This window comes from Ammospiza caudacuta, chromosome 9 (assembly GCF_027887145.1).
Source record: "Ammospiza caudacuta isolate bAmmCau1 chromosome 9, bAmmCau1.pri, whole genome shotgun sequence".
NCBI lineage: Eukaryota > Metazoa > Chordata > Aves > Passeriformes > Passerellidae > Ammospiza > Ammospiza caudacuta.
The window spans coordinates 27,792,634-27,817,472 of NC_080601.1; the positions used below are offsets into that span (position 1 = coordinate 27,792,634).

At 41.2% G+C, this 24,839-nt stretch overlaps 1 protein-coding gene across 1 annotated transcript in view; it reads left to right on the forward strand.

The window, feature by feature from the left end:
- Positions 1-24,839, forward strand: part of SORCS3 (sortilin related VPS10 domain containing receptor 3) — a 271,149-nt gene that overhangs the window by 242,859 nt on the left and 3,451 nt on the right. The window contains exons 17-25 of the mRNA XM_058810200.1: positions 932-1,045; positions 2,136-2,307; positions 6,438-6,624; positions 9,624-9,757; positions 14,335-14,458; positions 17,060-17,172; positions 18,968-19,099; positions 20,966-21,065; positions 23,115-23,220. Coding sequence (XP_058666183.1) covers positions 932-1,045; positions 2,136-2,307; positions 6,438-6,624; positions 9,624-9,757; positions 14,335-14,458; positions 17,060-17,172; positions 18,968-19,099; positions 20,966-21,065; positions 23,115-23,220 — 1,182 coding nt within the window. The remainder of the gene's footprint in view (positions 1-931; positions 1,046-2,135; positions 2,308-6,437; positions 6,625-9,623; positions 9,758-14,334; positions 14,459-17,059; positions 17,173-18,967; positions 19,100-20,965; positions 21,066-23,114; positions 23,221-24,839) is intronic.

The window sequence follows — 24,839 nt, forward strand, 5'->3', positions numbered from 1 at the left end:
TTCAAGACAGTGCCTTCTGTAGTGTCTGTGTTTTCACAGAGATTTAGCATGTTGGCATTTGTTAACTTGCTGCAGGCAAAAATCCAGAATCTCTTTTTATTTGTCCTTTGAATCCAGCCTGTCAATAAAGACTACACATTGAAACCTGATCCAGACCCTATTAAAACTTATGGAAAGCTTTGGATTAATCCTATTTCTTCATCATTGTATTGGCACACAAAGGCAGCTGTAAAAAGAAGTTTTGGATGTGGTTGTGTACAATTCCATTCTTAGGTGGTCCAAGGAAGAATCAATACCCTGGATTGCCTTCCCTGTGGGACACAATACCATGTAATCTTTAGACTACAAAGCTGGTTGTGTTTTAGTTTAGTGTTGGAAAAACATCAGCTGGTTTTTTTCCCCTCAAGTCACAGCTTAGCCAGGGAGTCCATTAACATACATAAATATACATACTGTGGCTAGTTGCTCAGGAAGTGGTCCTAGTGTTTTATATTCCTAGCCATTGTTGTGAAAAAGTGACATTAGATCTTAGAATTAGCCTGGTTCATTCTAAAACCAAAAGCTGCAAAAAACAAACAAACCAAAAGAACCCAAAAAGTGACATTTAAGTCAGAGATTGATAGAAATAGAAACAAACAATACAATACTCTTTCTGAATCTCTGTCATGTTTTGTTGCCAAATGAAGCACAAGTCCTGCAGTGCTCTGCAAGTTTGGTAGTTCTGCTGCTGTGGGGATCAAATGCCCTCAGTGAATTGTGTTCCTGCATCTCATACCAGTCCAGCGCTTTGTCTCTGGATGAGCCCAATCCGTGATGTTGTGCCATCCCAGCAGAGAACCACCAACACACACCTGCTCTGGGGACATCACCTAAAACTCTGGGCTAACTCTAGTGGAGGCTACAGTGGTGGATTCATGACTTCTCTCCACAGTGACTATGGATATGAGAGGCACAGCAACAACCAGTGCATCCCAGCCTTCTGGTTCAGCCCATCCTCCCTGTCCAAGGATTGCAACATTGGACAGAACTACTGGAACAGCACTGGGTAAGTGCATCTTGCAATCTGTCTGGTTTTGGTGACTGCAGCAGACAAGAGAACCTGGATAGTTCTTTTTTTCTCTGCAACCCATTATGGTCTTTTTCAGTCTTATCCATGAGGTGGTGTTTGCAACAGCATCTGTATGGAAAATTGCCTTGTTCCTCAGAGAGGGGGAGAAGCACGTTAGCATAAGTGACACATAGATATTGCATTGCTATCAAGTGATGTGTGATCCCTGGAGCCTAGACTTGGAGCTCCCCTTTGTTGCAAAATTAAAACACAAATCAAAAAGGTCTGCCTGAGAGACAGCTGAACATTTAAAAGGACAGGTTTGAGGTATTTCACATTGTATTTTATTGAACCTCTTACTATCTTACTGCTTCTATTTATATCAGCTTCTAGGAAGGCTCAAATGAGCAATTTTTAGTCTCTTTTATGTTTTCTTCCTCTGCCATTTTCACTTTGTACATACAATGCCTTGCATTTCAGACAAGCTTCATGAGCTGGTTTCTCCTGGTCTAACCCAGAACAGATGGCAAGTGTTGGTTTATTATGGCAGCATCAATTTGCAAATGTTCTACTATCACTCAGGAAATGCTGTGAGACTTGAGTTTTGCTGTTTAGCCAACATCTTCCAAGAAGAGCCAGGAGAAAAACCCATACCTCAAATCATTTTAAAACTGAACTGCTCAAAGCTCTTGACATATTTTTTCAAGTGCCCTCTAGCCCAATAGAGGCAGACAAGACCTAATAAATGGTATCATTAAAAAGCTGGGATGCAGGATGCACTCCTGCAGGCTTTGGGTTGGAGGAATTCTCTGCCTTTTAGTAAGGCAGAGTAATTCACCTCCACAATGTGTCTCTTCTCAGTGATGCTGCTGAGAATCTCTGGAGAAGGTTCAACTGTGATTGGTTTGGCTTTCTCCTACTTAACAAAACATTAAATTTCTTTGAGCCTTCCTTTCAGTGAGGGGATCGTGCAGGTAGTTAACCTTTGAAAAAACCATGCATTAATGTGGAGGGACAAAACAAAAACAGAACAAAGGAACTTTTCCACCACTGTCTGAGCCCAATGTCCTTTGTTCCTGTTCCCCAGGTACCGCAGGATTGTGTCTAACAACTGCACAGATGGCTTGAGAGAGAAGTACATGGCCAAGATGGAGAAATGCCCTGGAAAAGCACCTCGGGGATTGCACATCCTCACCTCTGATGGGAAGCTGGTCATGGAGCAGGGGCACAACGCCACCTTCATCATCCTCATGGAAGAGGTGTGTTAGTGAACCTTTCTCTGTGTGGCAGGACTGGCATTCTTTTCCTTTGCTTTTCAAGCTGCTGAGAGGAAAATAGTAATCAAGGGGGAATCATGAAATGGTGAATGGTCCTGAGATTTACGAGACTTAAGGAATTCAAGAGAATTGAAGGCTGTAGTGACACATACAAGCAGGTCATATTGGTTCACACCAAAGGTGTTTGCTTATCTTGTCTATCAGTGATGATAATTCTGAAGAAAGATAGATGTGGTCAAAAAATTTATTTCCCCACTCACTTCTTGCTGCCTCCAGTAAACTGCAGTTTATGGAGTTTATGAGACAGAAGTGGTGTTTCTGTGATCCAAAATTCTGTATCTGGATGCGAAGCTTTAACTTCAGCTTTTCTGGGAAAGGTTAAGAACAGTAGGGAACATGTTCTCATGGGGAGCAATGAGGGACATTGTTATTTTGCAGTAGGAATTGATTCTCCTCAAAGCAGCTCTAGCCCCAGCCCTTATCTATTGTAGTTATCTATTGGAACAGTTCCCTCTGTAGCCAGCAGTAGCATAAGTGACACCAGGCCATGCTGCTGCCAAAAGCATCAAAAAGTTGAGGCTCTTCTGGCCAGGGACTGAGGTGGTGCTGGTTTTTGTCACATTTTCTGCCCTGTGTATGTTATTTTGGAGCAGTACCTGGAGACAGCTGAGGCAGACCACCCACACACAGACACATTCTCACACTAGATTAAATTCTCATATAGTAGCTAAGTATTTCAGTGGGACCACACTAATCTGACAGGGCCTCTTTACTACTTCCTCAGGGGTTCCTGCATGCTCTGCTTTTATACAAGAGGGATTTCTTGTCTGCTTGCTGCTTCTTTTCTATTCTGCAGACTTGACATGGTTAGACAATTTGTGTAGACACTATGAGTGGGAGTTCAGAAAAGAACAGATATAATCTAAAAATTAGGAGTCAACTAGTAATTTATTAAGGAACTCAAGCAGAACTGCTGCATATGAAGAATGATAAACAGATGGGGAATAAGGCAGCAGTCAAGGTAGCTGAAGAGTGGAATCTTTGCAAGGATTTAGAGATTGAAGAGGCAGCTGAATAAATATGTGAAGGTGTTCACTCTTATGTCTGTTGTTGAGAAATAATGGTAGTTAGAAAAACATTTCATTGAAACAACCTTTTTTGGTTTTTTCCTAAAGGAAGAGGCTCTTTGGAATATGTCTCTGTAGATGAACTGTTTATTCCACAGGAAGTTGTGTGTTGAGTTTGTTTCATAAAATAATAGAATTTCAAGAAGAAAAGAAAAGGAACACTGAGATTTTGGACAAAGCTATTCCAGTCTTTTAGTGTGAACCTGAGAAGAATTGTGACCAAGGATTTCTTTATGACTTGGAAGAAATAATTTCTGTAGAGGTCTTAATTATTACTTACCTTGCTGCCATACAGATTCATTCCTAGCTTTCTCCACCTTTTCTGGTCAGTCTCTTTACTGGTGGTAGTTTAGCACATATGTTTACACTTCCCTTCTGAGCCAGAGAGCAGCCTGATCAGCCCTCCTGTGGGTACATCTGTGTGGTGTCCATTCAGCTGTGTCAGACTCACCCTGATCAGCCAGCAGCCCTTTCCTGCCTTCTAGTGCACACCCTCAATATATGGAGGTGACTGATCTTTAGAGGTATTCAGTGGTAAATGAAGACTTCATAATAGTTAATCAAAACCGTAATTTCTCAGGATTTATAGAATTAACTTCAATAGGATTCTTTACAATGATTTTCACAATACGTGTGTGGCGATGACTACAGACAAATAAATGCAGAATGACTGATGGTTTTTCTGTGTTTTCAGAAATATGGGGCTGGACTGAGATTTGGACTGTATACATGCAAGGGAACATGAGGAGATAACATTTTTAGACTTTTTAAATCTGAGTTTGATTTTGATCACAAAGAAATACTAGACTGCCAAATAGCTGTTGTGGAGTTGTGTTCTTGACCACATCTGTTCACTGATTTCCATACTCAGAGCCAATCTTGGTGACAGCCTTGTTCCCTTTCCGTTATTTATGGGGCTTAAAGCAAAAAAACATGCCTCTTGAATATAAATGGATAGCAATGATTTCTATTTCCTTTTAAAATGCCTTCATTTCCCTTCTATTTCCATTTATATTTATAAACTCCAGAATATCTGTCATCTCTGTGTGGGACTAACATGCTTGGTTTAGTATTTTATATACTGGATACAGAGGTATGGAAAGGAGAAAGAAAACATGATTAGTGTGATGGGCAGCCTTTACAATGAAGACCCAGCTCATAATTGGGTGAAAAGATCATCTGCCACTGTTTAGTCATGACAAATCTGTTCCCGCTTCTCTGCGTGAAACGGTCTCATTTCAGATAGAATCATATTGGAGAGGCAAGAAAGAAATAGAAAAGAGAATTGCCAGGCAAGGGAGATGAGCTGCCATGGTCGGTGAAAGAGATTTCAGCCTGGGGTCATCAGTGATGAATCCAGCCCAGATCAAATTTTTATCCTCTGTTCAGTATCTTCCATATGAGATGGACTTGGGGTCTTAGTGCATTCCCTTGAGAAGTGGTTTTGAAAGGTTTAACAAGCTGTGGGAGCCTTTCTATCAAATAACTGAATATCTCAAGAGGGTAATTTTGCTCCTGCTAGAGACTTTTTTAGAGTGACTTTAAAAACTCTCTGTCTAAAGCATGTTATTGACTACTCAATATAATAGGTACGTTTTAGTGTCACCACCATTTTAGTCCTTTCTGATTGCTCTTTGGTTTATACTGAAGTTTTAATGTCCAAGTGGGGCAGAGGTGAAAACAGTGCCCTGATCAAGTCAATAGCCAAAACTCCCCTGGCTCCCTGGCAGGGGAATAATGGAGCAAGGAGGAAGAGAGAGCTAACATATATAATCAAATACCCATATTTCAAAAACTACATGCAATAATCCTGACTATATGAGTGTCTGAAGAGCCCAAGTATATACTCAAAGTAAATTGACATCTGAAAAATACCCTTCCTGCACTCTGATTCTTCATGCAGGTATAGTCTATGAGGAGGATAAATTCAGTGGGGGCTGCTAAGGTCCTGATTTTCTACACATGGGACCTGCTTCATTGTGGTCTGGCTTCTTGTATGTTCTCCCTGTGCATTTACAGCTATAATGGGGTTTATGAGACAACTGTAAAATATTTCTGTATTTCCCATTAAAAAAGGTAAATTTAAGAGCAGAGATTTTAATTTTCGTTTTTAAACTTTCAGATCACATCCTCAATATATGTAGGGATTGACTTCAGCCCTTCAGGGCTCGGAATATCTCCAAAATATAGTGATATCTTCTTCACCCCCAGTGAATACAGTGCAGATCTTTGATGAAAGGAAATTACTTGGCACAACACATCTTATATATATGCAGAAAGCTAAAACTACAGAGATTTAATCTGAGTTGTAGTTTTATTTCAGTTTAGTGAAATCACTGCAGTGGGCTTTAGCTTTGTTGAAATTAGCCTTTTTTTTGTGTTACATTAGTCAGCTGGGGCAAGTATAAAATAAGGCTCCAAGAAACTGAAATAACAGACACTTCTACAGTTCAACTACAGTGATTTAAAGCATGATTTAAACTAAAATAGTGCAACTTCTGTCCCCAGACAATAGCTGTGGTGCTGGAATTTCTTGTCTGTTTTTCCCTCCTTCATTTAATAACTGTCATTGACAGTAGTCCTAGAAGAGATTTTCTCATCATCTGCTTCATTCTCCTGTGTATCCAGGCCCTGTCTCTGTGTTGACTGACATTAGACAAAAAAAATCTGTCAGTCCTCAACATGGGACTCAACCTGCATAAATTCAGCCATCCTGAAGCTTCATGTCTAGCTGAAACTGGTCTTGTAAACGCTGTAAAATCAGGGGAGGATATTTGCAAGAGATGATTCATGTCACCTGTTTTAGCTGCCTTAGGATGAGGTGTTGGTGTTTTGCTGTCTGTGTCTGGCCACCTTGGGGAATGACAGAACAAAGCTCGGCTTTTTTTGAGAGGTTACTCCTTTGTATCTGTGCAAGTGGGATGGAGGGCAATATAAATCCTTTTATATCAGTCCAGTTTCCTACTCCAGCCTTCTCTGTTGTAGGGTGATCTCCAAAGGACAAACATCCAGCTTGATTTTGGAGATGGCATTGCAGTGTCCTATGCCAATTTCAGCCCCGTGGAGGACGGCATCCGGCACGTGTACAAGAGTGCTGGAATCTTCCAGGTGACGGCGTTTGCAGAGAACAGCCTGGGCTCAGACACTGCTGTCCTGTTCCTGCACGTGGTCTGTGAGTACTTCCACCTGCCAGATTCCTTGGGCCAAACTCTGACCTCGCTCAAAGTCCCTGCAGCTTCAATGGAGCCCAAGAATAGATGCAAACCCACAGACCCAAGTGTGCAGCTCATGCTCTTCCAAAGGCTTGGGCTTCTAGGCACTCCTCTAACTTGTTAAATCGCTTTTATTGAATGAAGGGAAAGGGAAGGATTTTTTTAAAACAAGTATATTTGCAGTTCTGAGAGTTATGGAGAAAAGTTTGAAAATGTCTGTTGGGTTTTCTGAAAGGCTCGGAGACCAAGCAGCATATGAAACACAGTCTAGATATCTATTTTCAATACATGTCTCATTCCAAGAGGATTAGACTAAACTACTAAATTTTGAGTCACTTATTCAGAATTTCAGCATTTACAGTGCTAATTTAATGAAAGAGAAGCATTATGCTGAGTGTGCTTCCTGAGATATGAATGTACTGAGGACTAATGTGCTGCTCTTCACATTTCATGTGTTTGACACGCATCCCTGATGTTTCTGTCCTGTTTGGTAGATCAATGCAATTTCTCTCGAGCTGACATATGAGAAAACTCAAATACAGAGCTCTGAGTTAACTTCCCAAAGCCACAGGAGAGAGCAGAGAGTGTGGAATGTAGGATGAGACCAAAAAGAGCCCAGTTCTTTGATCTACTCTTAGACTATTAAATCTTCTGTGTTCAGCTGCACCCCATCAATTTTGCCCCTAATGGTGATCATAGCCTTGTCTGCCTCCCCTCTTTACCTGTCAGAATGTCTTACATCCTGCCTTTTGCTTGAGCTTTTCTGCTGAAAGGAAGCACATTAGAAATTTCCAAAACTCAAGAACTTTTTCTCCATTTTAATTTCCAGCTCCCTGTAGGAAGGAATAAATGTTCCTTGAAGCTTTTATTATGCTCATAATTCCCTCAAAGTCAATCATGGGTGCACTTAACAACCTGTTATTAGAGCATTAACTGTTTTTTCCTTCACCTTGGGCCATTAGCTGACAAAAGTGATGGTTACCTGGTAATAACAACCAGATTTGTATGGGTTATCTGATTTTTCTCAAAGGAACTACTTTTTCATGGTGAGGATTTTAAAGCACAGTGCAACAAGGAACAATTCTTTGGCCTGCTTTTGCTGCTCCACCCTTTTTTACATCAACCTTTCAGATCTCTCCTTTGACTTTTATGGCATTCTTAGGTAGCCAATTTATTATCATTATCTCTGGGGAAATATTTTGCAAGGATTTACATTCATGATAATGCTGAAATAAAATGACACCTCAGTACTAAATTTTAATATATTTGGAAGTACTGGTCAATGTATGAGGTTTGACCTTGAAGTCCAAAAGTACAGAAAAATATGCCTGAGAATCATTCTTACTACACAATCACTCTGGTACTAGGATCCTGTGCTAAAAAAAAAAAAGAGGAAAAGGCTCCTTGGCCTCAAGCAACATTAATTTTCTACCCTGCAGCCAGTTATTAGCATTTATTAGCAGCCAGTTAACTTTTCAGCTTTCTGGAATCTGCTGACAAGCAGCTTAACTAGAAATTTAAAAGAAGCAAAGATATTAGTGCTTTTCTTCTTACACGCACTGTCACAAAATATTTAGGGGAATCTGCTGTTCTTGCAAACTCAAAGTACTTCCTGCAGTCAGAGTTCAGGAGTCACTTGCTGATCGAGATCTCTTGGGAAAGAGGGGAAAAAAAAAGATCAAATTTTAAGGTGCCAAAAGCAAGAATAAGGTCCTTTTGTGCTTGGAGCTCTATGTTCCAGTGGTAGAAGAACAGGTCTTGCTTTCCACAATCTTTGTAATTCAAGTAGATGGAGAACTGATTAATGTCCCCATTTTGTGCTGAGAGGTAACACAAGAGGATTGTCTCAGTTAAAATCACCAAATTTCCTGCTTCCCAGAATGAATGTCTAACAAAAAAAGAAAAGATTATGACTTTTCTTATTTTGTCCTTTCCATCTCACAGGGATAGTCTGTCAATTTGCTGTGTTTTAAAGGTACTGCCCAGACAGTAACACTGTCTGATGGGCAGCAGTTATCAGCTGAAATTCAGCACCAGCGAAACCAAATGATAAACAAGAAGAAACACAATGGAGATAGTAGAAGCTTTAAACAAACTACCAAACAAAACCTCAGTGTTTTTTACACATGTTGTTTTTTCTAGAGAGGATCTGCCTTCTGAATTCAGGGCTTCATGCCCTGGATTTATTCTGGGCATTTGCATTTATTAGATGCAACTTTGCATTGGTACTTTGTTATTTTTTAAGTCTTTCAGAATCAAGTGCTTCTGACAGTTACATGCTTTGTTATGCCAATGCACACATCTTTCAAGTGGTTCCTGATGTTTTTCTTTCAGTTTCAGGGGCAACTGACTCCCCAAAGACTTCCTAAGGTCAGGCCTATATCGAAAAGATACCAAGGATTTCCAAAATCATAAGTTTTTATTTTGGAGACCTTTTAAAAAAACTGTTTGGGGTATTTAATCAAGTTATAAATGACTCTTATATAACCAGATTTAAGCCATTTTGGCTAAAATGATTTTCCCACAAATCTTAGTAGCTCAGTGGCTATATTTTCAAGAAAAACCCTTCTTTCTCATTTGTGTCCTATCCCTTTCTTGTGTCCTACCCTTTTGGCTTTCAATAGCAATTTCACTGCATAATACAAAACCAGTTCATTGTTTTTCTACAAAATGCATTTAAAAAATTCTTCTAAACAGAGTGCTGCCGCTCTCTGAAAATTAGCACTATGGAAAATGTGCATAATAGCAGGGGGAAAAGTGTTTTTAAATCTGATTGTCTTTTTCTGTTTTCATTGACTGCTGAAATTCTCTTTTATTTCTAAAATATAAATAGACTGTCACTAGACTGTCACTGCTGACATAGGACTTTTGATTTATTTAAAGGAAAGATCCTTGCTGTTCACAACTGTGCAGGGAGGATTTAACTCAAAGCCTTTAATAATGAACTCTCTTCCCACAGGTCCAGTGGAGCACGTCCATCTGAGTGTTCCCTTTGTTGCCATCAGAAATAAGGATGTCAACATTACTGCAGTAGTTTGGCCCAGCCAGGCAGGCACACTTACCTACTTCTGGTGGTTTGGCAACAGCACCAAGGTACACCCTTTGGTTCATTTTTTCTTCCTGAGCTTGTCACAACAGTCAGGGAACTCTCTCAGCCATAATAAAAACTTCTTGCCTTTCTCTGTTTTGTGTTTTAATTTTTAACTTGGCTGAAGAGGGTTGTCATTATCTGAACTTCAACCTTTGTGAATTTGTTTCCTTCTGTGTTGTGTTGTTCTTAGGAGCCATTACTTTCTCCATCTGGTTGTTATCAGCCCTACTGGGATGTGAAGACCACTGTTATTACCAGCATTCACTTGCAACTTAACTGAACTATATGTGGAATAATGCTGGCTTTCAACACAGTGTTTAAAAACTGCTGGTGTTCACATAACCAGGGGGTTTCCATTATGTGCCAGTGTGCAGTACATAATGCTGGATTCCAACACAGTACTTTGAAGCACTTGGTGTTCAGATAAACAACTGTATCTAGAATTTCAAGCTGAAGAGTCTGGCTATGTTAGAGAGGGGGATGAGACTTCTTTGTAGTGAATTTTCAAATGATGTGTATTGTCACTGTATGTATTATAATGAGCTTTTTCAGCAATAGTTAAAATAAGTGAAAATACAGGTTAGCATCATGCTTTCAAATGGAGAGAGCAGAATTGCCTATTAGCTACAGTTTTTATTGTAGACTTTAGCAGTGAGAAAGGCAATGTTCTCCATTCTTACAGTTGTGAAATGTACAGCTGTTAATTTCACAGTGTAGTTTCTGCTGTTATTTACAAAAGCAGTTTAAGTCATGTCACTGTCTACATTTGCAATTGAAGGTGTGCAGTGAGGTGAGATTGCAGCAGAAAGAAACGGGGATTTTACATAAAATATGGAACTTGAGATAAAAAATAGGCACACAAGTGACGCAGACATTTTTTCATAGAAATCCTTTCTTTGGGACTTGTTCATCTTCTGGGAAGCTGAGGCCCCAGAAAGAGAATGTAAACAATGATTATCAGCTGCTGTGGAATGCAATAGGATGCACCTGTGATTGGTTCATGTTCCATGTGTACAATTAAGGGCCAATCACAGGGCAAGCTCTCTGGAACACAGTGACAGAGAACTCTCTTGTTTTTAGATTCTGTTCTATTCTATTCTTAGCTTAGCAGCCTCTGCAACTTCTCTCTGTATTCTTTTTAGTATAGTCATAATGTATTATATATCATATATCAATAAATCCAGCCTTCTGATCATCAAACAAGATTCTCGTCCTTCTCTCACCTGAAGACCTCATCAGGCCTCTGTAATACACAAGTATTTTGTTTTCTCTTTGAAAAGCTGCTTAGTTTTAACCTCTTACCCTAGCTGCCAACAATGTCATAGAGGCAAAATAAAAACAGTAAGCGCTGCTTCTACTGGGATTCTACATCCAGTTAGGAAGCTCACTGTAAGAACTCGCTGATTTTTGTGGAAGCAGAGTTGAGGCAGTGGAAGAACTAAGGAGCAAAAGCCATTTACTGTAACTTGGCAAGTTGCTGTGCCCTAGCTGAACTATGGCAACCACCCACATATGCACATCCAGTCCATTGCAAGTACCAGGTAATTCCACATAGTTTATACTGCATTGAAATACAGGCATGCACAATCATGTCACAGTTCAGCTATGTTTGGCTCAGTGCTCAAACTGAGCCAAACACACAGAGAACCATTAAAGTACATGAAAGATAATTTAGGTATTGATAACTTGATCATCTGCTTAAGCCCTCCGGCGTAGAGTTTTCCTGCCATTGTTTTTGTCCTTACTATAGAAGTTTATGGTGAACAGGGCCTTAAAAAAGGTTTTTTGAAATAGAAAGCAATCTAGAAAAGGTAATGCAAAGCAGTGGTGTTTGCTGAAGATTTCCATGCAGTTCTCACAGTGCTTGCTTCTGGGTTGGAAATACAAACTGTTTCATCTTCTAAGTTTAAATCTCAGACCCATAGGCAGTAGAGTACAAGCAGATGTGGATGTGTTTGGGACGGTGCTTTGGACATAGCTGAACATGGAGCTGATCCTTTGACACCTTGGCATGATTGTACTCATTGCTGAAATATGGAAGAGTAAACATGGTGCCACTTACCTGTGTCCAAATCTCAGACCCAGAGCACTGTTCAGTCTTTGCAAGCATTATCTCCAGCTACCTCATGGAATGTACTGCAACTCTGACGGAAGTATGGCAAGGGACATAGACATAACTGTTTCAGCCACCTTTTTTCAGAACAGCAGTCTGTATCACATCAAAATTCCTCCTGGGATGTTTAATGTACATGTCAGGTCCTTCTCTGTGCCCACTCATGAGTAAACTATGGTGTTCTGTATAGAGGTGAAAGATGGGGACACTGAATTAAAGGATGAGGTGTGTAATAGTGTGACTGGTATTATTAGATGATATGTTTTATATCCATGCTGAGGGATTGCAACTTCTTTTCCTGTTCAGCCTGTAGCCATCCCAGGCAGAACCAGATGTGTCTGTGTCACTGTGCAGTCTCACTCTCTGTGTTGGGGCACAGGAGAATGTTGTCTTAGGCACAAATGACCTGGCTGAGACTCCTCTACTGCTCTCCCCACCCTGCTGAAACTCCTGTACTAAATTTCTACTGTACTGATTTTTGCAGTATGCCCAAAGGCCAATTTGCCTGGATTAACACAGGTCCAGTTTAATAGATGTATCCAGCTGTCTAATAGGTTTGAGCAAATGAACCTTAAACTACTTGATTTAATTTAGAGTTAGTTTCCAGGTCTTGGTTCTTGAATTAAAATTAAGGAGTTGGCTGAATGTTAAAACTCCATGATGGAGGTGAAATCATCCATGATAATGGAATGTCCAGCATACACATATACAAAAAGAAAAAAATGTAATTTTAAAGGCCAGACTGCATCCTCTTATCTGCATTTGCACAGAACTACAACCTGTAACCTCCAGGAGGATTGCTGATATCCCTGCAGTTTGATAGAGGCCCATTCAGCTTCTCCAGGGTCTGTGTATATCTCAGTAAATGTTAGCTAGGCCTGCAGGGCTGGCACAAGCTGGTGCCCTTGGACTGTGTGTGCCATGTGATAAGACTTTTTGTTTTTTACTGCTTTTTCAGCTCATGGATGAGGGGGTCTAAGGAAGGTGGTGTTCTAGAGAGAGAGAGAAATGTGTTTGCCAGTCTGGCCTGTGCAGGTAGAAATTTTGATTTGACTATGAAAATGGTTTTGTGACCACTGTTGTGAAGTGCAGTCAGGCTGGCAGCATGATGAGATAACTGTGAGAGCTGGAAGGTGAAATTTGGAAATTTTCCTTTGAAAACCAACTAGAAGCGTAGTGAAAGGACAACAGCAATGGTATAATGGCTTAATCTGTGCTCTTAGACCTCTGTGTGCTTTTGCAATGGAGATTAGTATCACTGTTTCCATTTTTGTTGTTTCTCTAAATAAGGAGTTATTTCTGTAGACCAGCTGTCAGATCAGTGGCACTGTGAAGGCTGGACCTTTGATTTTCACTTGTGGTGGGTTGACCCTGTTTAGACACCAGCTGCCCACTAAAGCCACTCTATCACTCCCCTCCTCACATGGGCAGGATACATAAAATATGACAAAATCAGGTCACAGTAATGACAGAGAAACACCACTAATTACTTTTAAAAAACAAAACAGCCTTGACTTTATGATATTAGTGCAATTTATTATCAATCAAATCAGAGTAGGATAATGAGAAATTAATCCAAATCTTAAAATACCTTCCCACATCTCTCCTTTTTCCACAGGCTCAATTTCACTCCTGAATTCTCTGCCTCCTCCTTTGCCAGCAGTGCAGGGAGACAGAAAAAGGGGGCTGTGATCAGTTAATCTCATGTTGTCTCTTCCAATGCTTCCTCAGGGGGAAGAGGCCTCCCACTCTTCCCCTGCTTACAGGAGGGAATCCCTCCCATGGGAGACAGTTTTCCATTGATTTTTTCAAAGTGGGCCCTTCCCATGGGCTGCTCCAGGGTGGATCCCTTGCTCAGCCACATACAGTCAGCATTGGCAGCAGGAATTATGCCATGCTTTCAGCCTGGTTAGCATAGCTTGCCAGCTTGTCGCTGCAGCTTGCTCACAGACTCACAGCATGGACAGCGCAATGCTGGATGTCCTCACTCTGACCTGAGCAGTGTTGCTCTGTGAGAGATGAATGGATTTGTGCTCATAAAAGCAAAGACTGGCCCTGAATCTGAACAATATGGATTGTTTGAAGAAGCATCTGCATCTTTGGTTTATTTTCAATTTGAGGTTGGGTTTTGTACAGCAGATCTAGCAGCTGAGCCGGCTGTGTGTGTACAGTGCTGCATTCTACTGCACTCATTCTGCAACTGCTGACTGTATTCTGCTGAGGAGTCCATACAATGCAGTTCAATAGAAGAATATTTCAGGAAACATTTACTGAAATGAGAGAAACCTCTGCCTGTGGGACACTGCTCATAGGATGGTGTTTGGGCCTTAGCAGGATATGCAAACTGGCAGCACCACACCTGTATCAAGGAGCAGGGCCAGTGTTGCCTGGTTGATAAATCAGGTGCATGTTGTGATCCTGAGTTAATCTCACCCTGATTTTGTCCTTTGTGTTTGCCTCCTCCAGCCCCTCATCACCCTGGAGAGCAGCATCTCGTACACGTTCACTGTGGAGGGGATGAACACGGTCACCGTGCAGGTTGCTGGGGGCAGCAGCCTCATCCAGGACACCAAGGAGATCGCAGTGCACGGTACCTCAGCCTTCTGCAATCACACCTCAGGGGGAAAAGGGCAGACTGTCATTGCTGATCCAGAATGAGCTCCAGGAACTTGATAATGCTTGGAGGAACCTCTGATGACAGAGTAGCTCAGATGTGTCATGATGACAAAATCAGAAGTAAATAGAATGGGGCAGCTAACCAAAATTATAACCTCAGCATTAATAGGGTAGCTGGTGTCTCCTGTGCCTGTTGATCTGTTTGTACACCCAGACAGGGAACTACCAGAAATAAAAAACACTTGAACCAGGCTGCCTTCCTTCATCTTCCCAGCTGTGGAAAGAAATAGTCACAGCACATGATTAGGGTGATCTAAATGCAACTGGTGTCTCTATCTATATGTACAAATGACAGGGGTCAGGAGGGCTCTGGAGAAGAGGACAGAAATGACTCTGTTGTTGGTATCACGGCCCATCTTTCCTCTCATAGCTGGAGGTCTGAGTGTGCCCTCTGGACTTGCCCATGGGTATTGTTATATTCTTTCCATATCTGCATGTCACGGGCTTCAAAAAGCACCCTTTGGCAGACAGCAGAGCTTACCCTGTTTGGGGCTTGATAAATCCTGGGTGAAAGGGCTCTCTCAGCAGCTTTGACCAGGACTTCTAGAGCAATTTCCACCTTGGCCCAGTCTTTGTTTTCCTTATCCAGTTTTTGGCATCCAGCATTTGAGAACAAGCTTTTGTTTGGACTTCAAGTTTTATTGAGAAACCTGGGTTTCAAATAACTGGGCTACTTTGAAGCTCAGCACTGTGTAGTTGCTCTGTGTGTGTCTTATTTCAGTAATTAAATACAAATAAATGCCCCACTGTATACTCAGATTTAACAGCAGCTAAGTTGATATTTATTGATTGTCTGGCCATGAAATTCAATAGTCTTTAATAATTTGTTAATGTGATTTAGTAATAATTTGACTTGCTGTTATCAAATATCAGGAACCTTCTACTCCATAATTTTGAGCACTGTAAAATGCAGTGTTTACTTCTTGGAAATGTCCATCCTTTCACTAGTTTCTGGAATAAACCTGAATCAAATATGTTTGAGAGTGATACCCACAGGTGATCTTGATCTTTAGCCCCAGTAGGTCCCACAGAGAGCTCCTCACTCTGTTTTTAAACACCTTGGAAGAAATTTTGCCATTCTGTTTAGAAGATCCAGAGTTTTGGGTTCTATTACAAAACAATTAACCCACTTGGATCCAGTCCAAATAGTCCTATCCAGTGCTGTGCTGCAGACTGACCTGGTCTAAGGAAGGAATCCTTCCAGCCCTTCAGTCTGGTGATGAGTTAAAGTCTGAATACATAAACAAGTGATGCCTTTAGCAAACATGTCCTCTGATAAACTTGTATCCTCATCTGTGTCCCTAGTCAAGTGATTATGGGTCCAGGCCATAATCTAGGCTCTGGTGTTATCAGTGGAGGAGATTTATTCAGGTATATTCTTAATTTGAGATTAGAATTTGCTCAAAACATAAAGTGGACATGGTACTAAGGGGTCAAAAGTGAAAGACTTGATATATCTGACTTTGGGTTAAACCTTCAGAACCTCAGAGACTTTCTCTGTCCTCTTTGATACTTGTTTTATTTAAAAATATATTGCACCATCTAAAAAGAACGAACAGTTCTTACAAAAGATGCCACATAAATGGTGTGCTGGCACATCCCTGCTTTTCTGTGGATTTCCTCATTTATACTCTGGCAGGTTTATCTTGATCTAAAACTAGTGCCTTCTTTCAAATGATTAATGGTACTTATTTGAAGTGTCTGAGATCAGTTGTGTCAAGGTGAGGCACAGAACATCTCCGAAATCAGAAAGGAGAATCATTTACTCTGAAAACTTTCTTAAGTGTGGTTCCCATCCTGGATGTTTGCCTCCCGCTGGCCCAAATCCCTTGTGCACCGCTGCCATAAGGAGTTCAGACTTGGTCTTTGGTGGGACCAGCAGGGAGAGCTGGAATTGGAGAAAAATTAAAATCTGTATTTTAAGTCTAGGAAGCTTTTCTTCCTCCCAGCAATCATTCAGTCAGGACAGAACTTCAAAGTGTTTTGTCAATAGCCATTGCTTGATGAGCCAGTCATTACGACCACTAGGTTCTCCTTTGTTGGGGAATTAACCACTCCTGGTTTCCCTCCAGGAAACAGAAAACATAACTTGCAGCAGTTGTTCACTCTGCAATTGTACAGACAGGCCTTCCAAATTTCAGCCAGGTGCTGCCTTATTTGCTGATCAACCTTTTTACCTTCTTGTGAGCAGAATCTGAAGAAGTTGAGTGGCAAAATTACAAAGCCCAGAGGCTTCATGAAGGATCCTCTCACCTCTCTCATTCTCACTTCTGTTTCTCTGGGGAAAGCCAGAAATTGGCAACAGATCAAAACATCCTTTACAAGTACCACTAAAAGCATTCTTTCCTTGAGAGCTCTCTGTCCTGCTTAGTGTTAGCCAGCCTTTTTCTTCCTTCAGCCTTTTCTCACTCTCTTGCTTTAAGATAGTTATGGTCCTCCTGTTGTCTTCTGCACCCTTGTCTGTACCCTAAACACTGCCCATTTAACCTTCTCATAAATACTTTTTCTATTCCAGAGTACTTCCAATCTCAGCTCCTGTCATTTTCTCCCAACTTGGATTACCATAACCCTGACATCCCTGAATGGAGACAAGATGTTGGCAAAGTCATCAGGAGAGCATTAGCACAGGTGAACATCTGTTTCCTTGTCTGTACTAACATTGACTAGGCTGTTAAAACATGCACTTTTTTGACATGCTAGCTTAAAATAATGGGTAAGCACAGCAGTGATGGCACTGTCATTAAAAATCAATAAAAAGCTTCTTAATATGCTGGATCCTTTTACAGAGTCAATCTGTATTGCTGATTTTGTTAAAAGCAATTACAATTGCTTTTATTAATATTTCTGTGTGCTTTTTGCAAATTCTAGATTGTAATACTATCATCATTATCCTGTTTTTCCAAGTTGATATGACAGTATGTACTTTTTTCTATTCCAAACATTTGGTTAGTGTTAGTGAGTGTTGTTAAACAGCTGATCCACTTCATCCCAGAAGACAGACATTGTAGTATTCTGGATCCATGAGGAACATATTTTTATCTTTTCCTGATAGTCAGGAGTTCCACATGCAGTTAAGTGTAGCAACTGGTGAACATTTTGAAGCTCTATTCACTTTCCAACTGGGGCAAAAAATGAGGATTCAAAAGGAAAATAAACTTACCTATAAAATACAGGATAAAGAGAAACTTCTGTAGTTGGAAGGTACTGTATCTTCCTTTGGGATTAATTAGAATATGTAAACTAGTACTCATGTTCTTTCAGGAAAGGGGACAGAATAACTTATGATATCAAATAGTCAGGGACTTTAGTTTTGTGTGAAATTAGGAGCTAGATTTAGACAAGCTTTTGTGGGTTTGGCATTCTGCCAAAAATGTATTTCATTGGGGTTTTTTTGCTTTAGCTACAGCTGTTAGAAATGGAGGCTGATTATTTTTACTGGGAAAGTACATTCCTGCTCAGCTTTTCTCATCTGCAGCCCACTCAAAATTCACAGGTTGTAAGAGTTTCCTTGGTTGTTTTTCCATCCTGAAAAAATGCTAAGTTTATTTTTTTTTAATTGTTCTTCCCTTTTACTTTAGTAAAAGAATCAAGCTTTCAGGATTAAAAAAAAATTAATTAGCTTGTAACTGTGAATAGTTACAGAAAATAGAAGTGTGGTAGAAGTGGTTGCTTGTGTACCCCACCAGGAATGGGCTGCCCCATTGGGACATTTCAGCTCTGCAGTGAGGCCAGGGGGTTTGAGGTGGGACAGGACCAGAGAGCTGATGGAGCTAATGAACATCATGTAGCAGAGCATTTCTGAGGGAAGGAGGATTCCTGCCCTGCTGAGGATGCATGGCTGGGGTTTGGGAAGAGGGGGAAGCAGCCTCAGTGGGTAGGTCTTGCTGAAGGCAGCTCTGCAAAGTGAGCAGCTCCCAGAATAGCCCTCCTGGTCAGCCCCAGGAGTGAATTCTCTCTCTGGGTACATTGCTGTTCATGTATGGCCAGCGTGGATCCCTGTAACCTGATAGCAGAAGGTCATTGCAGGCACTTTCCTTCATATTGTCCCTGTTAGCTGCACATTTACCAGTGGTGGCTCTGAGGCAAACTCTCTGGATCTGACTTTGGGTCAGTTATTCTTTTGTAGCAAAGAGGACAATGTAGAACATTCAGATCTGGAGACATGCTAGGTTTGGACTTTGGGTTGAGATCTTTGGGCCCAGGGGTGTTATTAAGTTTACCTTCACTTCTAGAAAGGAAGTAGAGTGCACCTTTAGCAGAAGCTCAGTTTCTGACCCACCAAATAGGCAGAACAGCTCATTAGGACCACAACACCTACAGTGGAACTGGAAAATAACAATTTGATGGGAACATCATTTCTGAAAGTCAGTGGAAACATAAGTAACAAAATAGCAGCTAGAGACCTCTTTTTACTTTCTTCTAGGTGACTGGTATTCCTGATGAACAGATCCTGGTAGCTCTGTTCCCTGGGCTGCCTACTTCTGCTGAACTCTTCATACTGCCCCACAAAAACACAACAGAGAGGAGGAAAAGCAGTGAGGCTGATCTGGAGCAAGTAAGGAAAGAAGGATTCATGGAACATTTATTCCTGTCATATTGTTTGCAGATGGGCCCCTGAAGCTGCACAGCACTGGAAGTACTTACAATAAGTGTGGTGGAAATGGATGCATCTGGGACTGTGGCAGCATAGTTTATGGCATTAAAGAAAATTATTTTCAGAGGAAAGCCAGGATTTTCCAATACCTCACTGAGATATGTCACAGTCTACCACTAGCAGAGATTCTTCCTAAATCAGTGGAGTGTCCTTTTTACAGTAGTTATGGCCAAAGGAACCTTGAATATGTACTCCCTCTGCTCCCTGGAGGAATGCTAATAAAGGGAGGCCAAAGCAGCATGATAATATACTGAGGTTTACTAAAAATAAATCAGACACTTCAGCTCATAGATCACCACAACAAGACCTCTTTTTTTTTTCTTCTGCAGCACTGAACTGCCTGTGCAAACTATATTTGGAAGTTACAATATCCATCCATTTAGATAAATAGGTAATTACAGTGATGTATTGCAACAGTGATATGCAGGCAAGGAAAGAACAACAGCACTAGGCTGCTGGAGCTCTCATGTTAGAATTACCAAGTGATTAAATCAGCTCTATAAAGGCAAAGGAGTGAAGTACTGCTGGAAAGGCTGCTTGGCTCTAGCTAATGTTCTTGTATGCAGTATTTTTATGGTGTGCAAACTATGTGTGAGCCCATTGCCAAGTAACTCTTGTAAATTTGGATCAAATATTAAATTATTCAGAGGACTAGTGAATTTAGTGGAAGTTCTTGTCACCCACTGAGTAAAGTCAATCCCTGCAGAGTAGTTCCTTTGTTGTAGTAAGTCATCAAAGCTGGTCTCTTAAATTTATGGTAGTCAATGTGCAGGAAAGATGCGTTGATGTGGGAAAGTTTGAAAGGCTTTTTGGAGGGATGGTCTTGGAGTAATTTCTGTCTTGTCCAGTAGGGTCTACAGTTATTAATACTTCTTCTGCACAAGCTGTTGTGTCAATATTTCATGTATCAGTGTTATGCTGACATCTCAATTAGCTTTCTGACTAATTGACTATGAGACCTAAAGCTCCAGTGCTCTAATTTTAGTTGACAGGCAACTCAGTTGTACTTTGGCACTTGTTGTTGCCTTCTGCTTGAGGAGCTCTGCCTGGAGAGTAGGTCATTAGAGCTACTCATTAGCTGTGCCCTGTCCATCAGAACTACTCTGTGGAGACCAGGCATTAACAAACTGAGGCTCTGGGGTGATGGGCTGAGTATGTGCTCTGGGGCAACCAAATAACACATCACAGCTGGGTTGCTGATCTCCCAGTGCAGCAATTCCAGTATATCCAGTCCAAAGCCCCTTTTCTAAGTGAAGGACAAATATGGCAAATTTTCCATTGACCTAAACTGGATTGTCTCATCCCCAATAGCCTATTTAAATAGAAGCTTCATGACAGAAAGAAATGTAGGTCTGGACTGCTTATTTAGTTTCATTATCCACCGATGAAACGCCAATATGTCAGTGATTTCCAAATGCATTTGATTGAACTCAAAGGATATTGTGGAAGGTGAAAAGGTCCTTAGTTATTTTCCATCTTCCCATAGACCCCCAAAACACAGAAAAAAAAAGGGGCTAACCTTCTAGGTTTGCTTCCCAAGAGAGATATACAATGAGAGTCTGAGAAGTTCTGTAAGGGAGATTTCCATGCAACGACACCCAGCTCCACCCAAAGCACACAAAGTGCATTTCTCTCCACTTCCTCAGCCCCTGCTGAAGCCAGTAAGAGATGTCAGCCACTATTCATGGCCTTCGTGTATTCCTGAATGTTCTCCAGACTTTGCAATCTTCTATACTTTAACTGTTGTATCTCTTCTTATTTCATCAGGTGGTGGAAATCCTTTTTAATGCTCTCAACCAGAACCTGGTCCAGTTTGAACTGAAGCCTGGAGTTGAAGTGGTTGTGTATGTCACTCAGTTAACATTAGGTGAGTGTGGAGTCAAAGGCACAGCTGTGGTTCTCCTGAGGCTTCAGACAACTCCAGGAGAAGCAGCCTACATCAGAGCACTCACAGTCTGACATGTGGCACTGGGCTATGTGCCAATTGAGACATTTTGGTAGAAGAAGGAAGTGTTAAAACCAACCCATCAGGGGCATCTTCATGCTCCAGTTTGTACAAGTATAAAAGGTACCTTGTAAGAGTTCCCTGTGGCTTAATTAACAAGAGCATTGGTGGTTTTTAAGTGTTTTAGAAAACCAGGTGAATGGTGTTCTATTAAGTCCTTATTGAGCACCTGTGGAATTCAGTGGGATATTACTGACTTTCATGGATGTTGGATCAAATCATTATAGCAAAGTGCTTGTTAATGTTATGACTAGCTAGGAGGCTTTAGAGGGGCAAAGCACTCAGGAATAGATTGAGGCCTCTTACAGGAAATAAATTCCTGAAATTTGACTTCCAAAAATTAGAACTTACTTAAATTTCAGTTCTACCAATCTCCATTTTTGCACAACGTAACAAACAGTCCACTTAAGCTTTGTCAATCCCTTTACTTTAAAACCAGCCTAGTGTGAAGGTCTCAGCTATTGATGAAACAGTGATGGTTAAAAAGAAGGTGATGGATTTATTTTTGCCCTTACTTTTTATGACTATCCTTGCAATTGTCTGAAATGTGGGATCTTGTGCAAGCGCCCTTGCTGATAGCCTCTGTGAAAAACTGGTATTCATACCCCACAATAACACACTTCAGCTTCTTCTCAGAGAGCCAAGAGCCGGGCTAAATCAAGGCTCATGACCTTTCCTACAGGTAAGGTCACTTTCTACCTTCACTCTCTGACTGCTCCTTTGGAATGTGAGTCAGATGCTAATAGGAGTAGCCTGACATGGATTAATTTGCAAAACTGGGAATGTGATACAATGTCTGAGGTCTCCAGGTGGCTGGAATTCTCAAGAATCTGGCTTGGTTCTAGCAAGGCACTACATTTAAACTACATTTGCAGCTATTCTTTCCCCCTCTCCAGTGCAGGTGCTGCATTTATTTCATGACCATTGCCATAATATTTTGACTTGGATGAAGTGACAGTCTTTCTCACAAAAGAGTTAGAAGTATTAGCAGCAGAATACTGGCAGGATCAAACTGTTAGGTGTGGAAATTCGACAGTGAAATCAGAACTGGCTCTATTTGCATGACTTTGTCCCTATCTTCAGGGTGATGGAAAAAGAATAGAGAGTAGTAAACCACCAAAGCCAAATATTTATGCAAAATGAGTAACACTCAGCTGCTACTTATAATCATTTGTGCATCATTAGAGACTTCTCATCAGACACTTGATCTCAGCACAGTGCTCAGGCCATTAAGATGGTGTGCTCTGATGAGCTCTTGGAATAGCTGCATAAACAAGGTATAGGAATATACTGTATTTAGCCAGCCAAAATGTCAAGGATCAAATTCTCCAAACTACATAATGTATTGTGTGATTGAATTCAGGATTATTGCTTTGGGCTCCTCCACATTGTGAAACTGACTCAGTTTAAAAGTCTCTAAGGTCCTGTACAAGGATGGACCTTGAGGCTTGTCACAAGGGTAGATCCCTGTCACATGTGAGATGGATGAATATCCCTGGAAGATGGGAGTTGTGCTGTTCATTGGTGCTCTAAGGTATCTTCTCTGAAGGGGAATAGATGTGTATTAAGCCATGCTTCATAAAATTCATTTCCACCCTAGTACCTGGAAAAACCTGAAAAGTAATAGCCCAGAGTGTTAATACAGGAGTGACTGGGCATTCAGCTGAGTGTGGCTTGCTGTGCCTTTTCACCCAGGGATGTTAGACTGCCCTGTCTTGAAAAAGGGCCTTGACTTCTGAAGGACAAGAGAACCAATTTGTTTCCTACTGATTGGTCTTGCCAAAACCAGCATGCACCATGCAGTAGTGATAAAGCAGATGTGACAAAGACAGAGTTGAGCTCACCACTTGGTACTTAATGTGTTTCCTTGTAATATCCCTCGAGTGTGATGCTTTGCCTTTCCTCCTGCAGCACCACTTGTGGATTCCAGCTCAGGGCACAGCAGTTCAGCGATGCTGATGTTGTTGTCAGTGGTCTTTGTGGGCTTGGCTGTTTTTTTAATCTACAAATTCAAGAGGTAAGTTAGAAAACTTTGGGATGGGAGGAAGAGACTCCGGGTGTTTTACAGGAAATCTGTGCAGAGCTGTGCCTGCATTGCAAATGAGGAGTGAACTGTGCTGGGCATCAGGCTTCCATGAATGTAGCCCCCTATTTCTGATACTTAGAGAGGAAACCATCTACTGCTGTTTCACCACAAAGCTGGTGCTCCAAAACTTCACCAAGAGCTCAGAAACCATCTTCTGCTTCAGCAGATGTATTTAAACCACAGACCAGAAATGGGAACCTTTGTGCTCACTGAGATACACAAAGCAAGCTTAGTCAAAAACCACATGATGGATGACTCCACACAGTCTATACCCACCTGCCCAGCTGTCTTAGAGCAGCAGCATCTCATTTGTATCTTTTAAAGTGAATAGGTTAATCTTGCAGAGGAACAGGTGTGTTTATGTTAAAGGTGGGAGACTCAAAGCCAGAAAAATTTGTGTAAAGCACCAAAATGCCTTTGGGAATGTGTGCTGAGATTTACCTTGACAGATGTTAATGTAAACCTTTTGCTTCCAGGCAGCAGGCAGGACCAGGTCTGGCCTGTGGCACTTGGCTGCTGCAAGCTGTGAAGCAAAATATGTGATAAGAATGGCCTGCTTGCTGAAGGCCTGCTTTATGAAGATATATTTTAGGCAGATGGAGCTCCTTAGGAGGAACTTTGCATTCAGTACAGTACTTACAGTATAAAATGGTCTGTGAGCCTAGACCCTGACCAGTGGCAAAATATTGTGTTAGAAACTTATGCCAAGTCTGGCTTGAAATTAAATAAATAAAACTTTCTGGACACAGCAGTTCCTCTAAATGAAAAACTAGAGCTTTTCCTGTTCAGATTCCAACTAAATGTTGCTTTCTCCAGCTTTTCTGCTCCCCAGCATAAGGCTAGTATTCTCTAAGGATGTTAGTGGGATGCAAACAATATTCAAAATTAAATTATATGATAAAACAGGCATCTATCCTGATCTCCAGGTTTAAAGTTTCCCTCCTGGCCAACATCTTGCATTAACCATTGTCCTAATCAGTGAGTGGCACTCCTTGTAGTGCTTGATCCTGTGCACACTGCTGTTATCAAGCTCCCACTGATTTCAGTGGCCCAGGACAATTTCCAGGGAAAGCATTTGTGTGACTCTGCTCAGAGGCAGATTTCAAGGCCTTCAGCACAACCTCCTTTTGCAGCCTGAAATCCCCTCTCTGCTTCTGTGAAATGACTACAGCTTCCCAGGAGAATGGGGTTTGTTTAAGGCACTGATTTAATAGTGTGCTGGGGAGGCAGCTGATGATTACTGTCACACCCAGATGTAGGATGAGGAATGGAAAGAAATTTCCTGGGAGATGTGACAAGCTGTAGGTACAGCCCTAAGTAAGACAGGGTGTGTACCTTTGCCTTGTGTCTTGGTGAGATGGTTTCCTAGGTTTGGCCTGATGTCCTTGGCCCTGTGGTCAGCAGTTACCACAGTTACCACTGTGGTTACCACTAGCAGGTAAAGAAGGGTCTTTATATTCCAGCTGCCAGAGAACAGTGAGAGCTTGTTAATGCATTTTGCTCTGGCATTCTCTGGGTCATTTTCTGCTACTACAGCTCATAAAACTGAC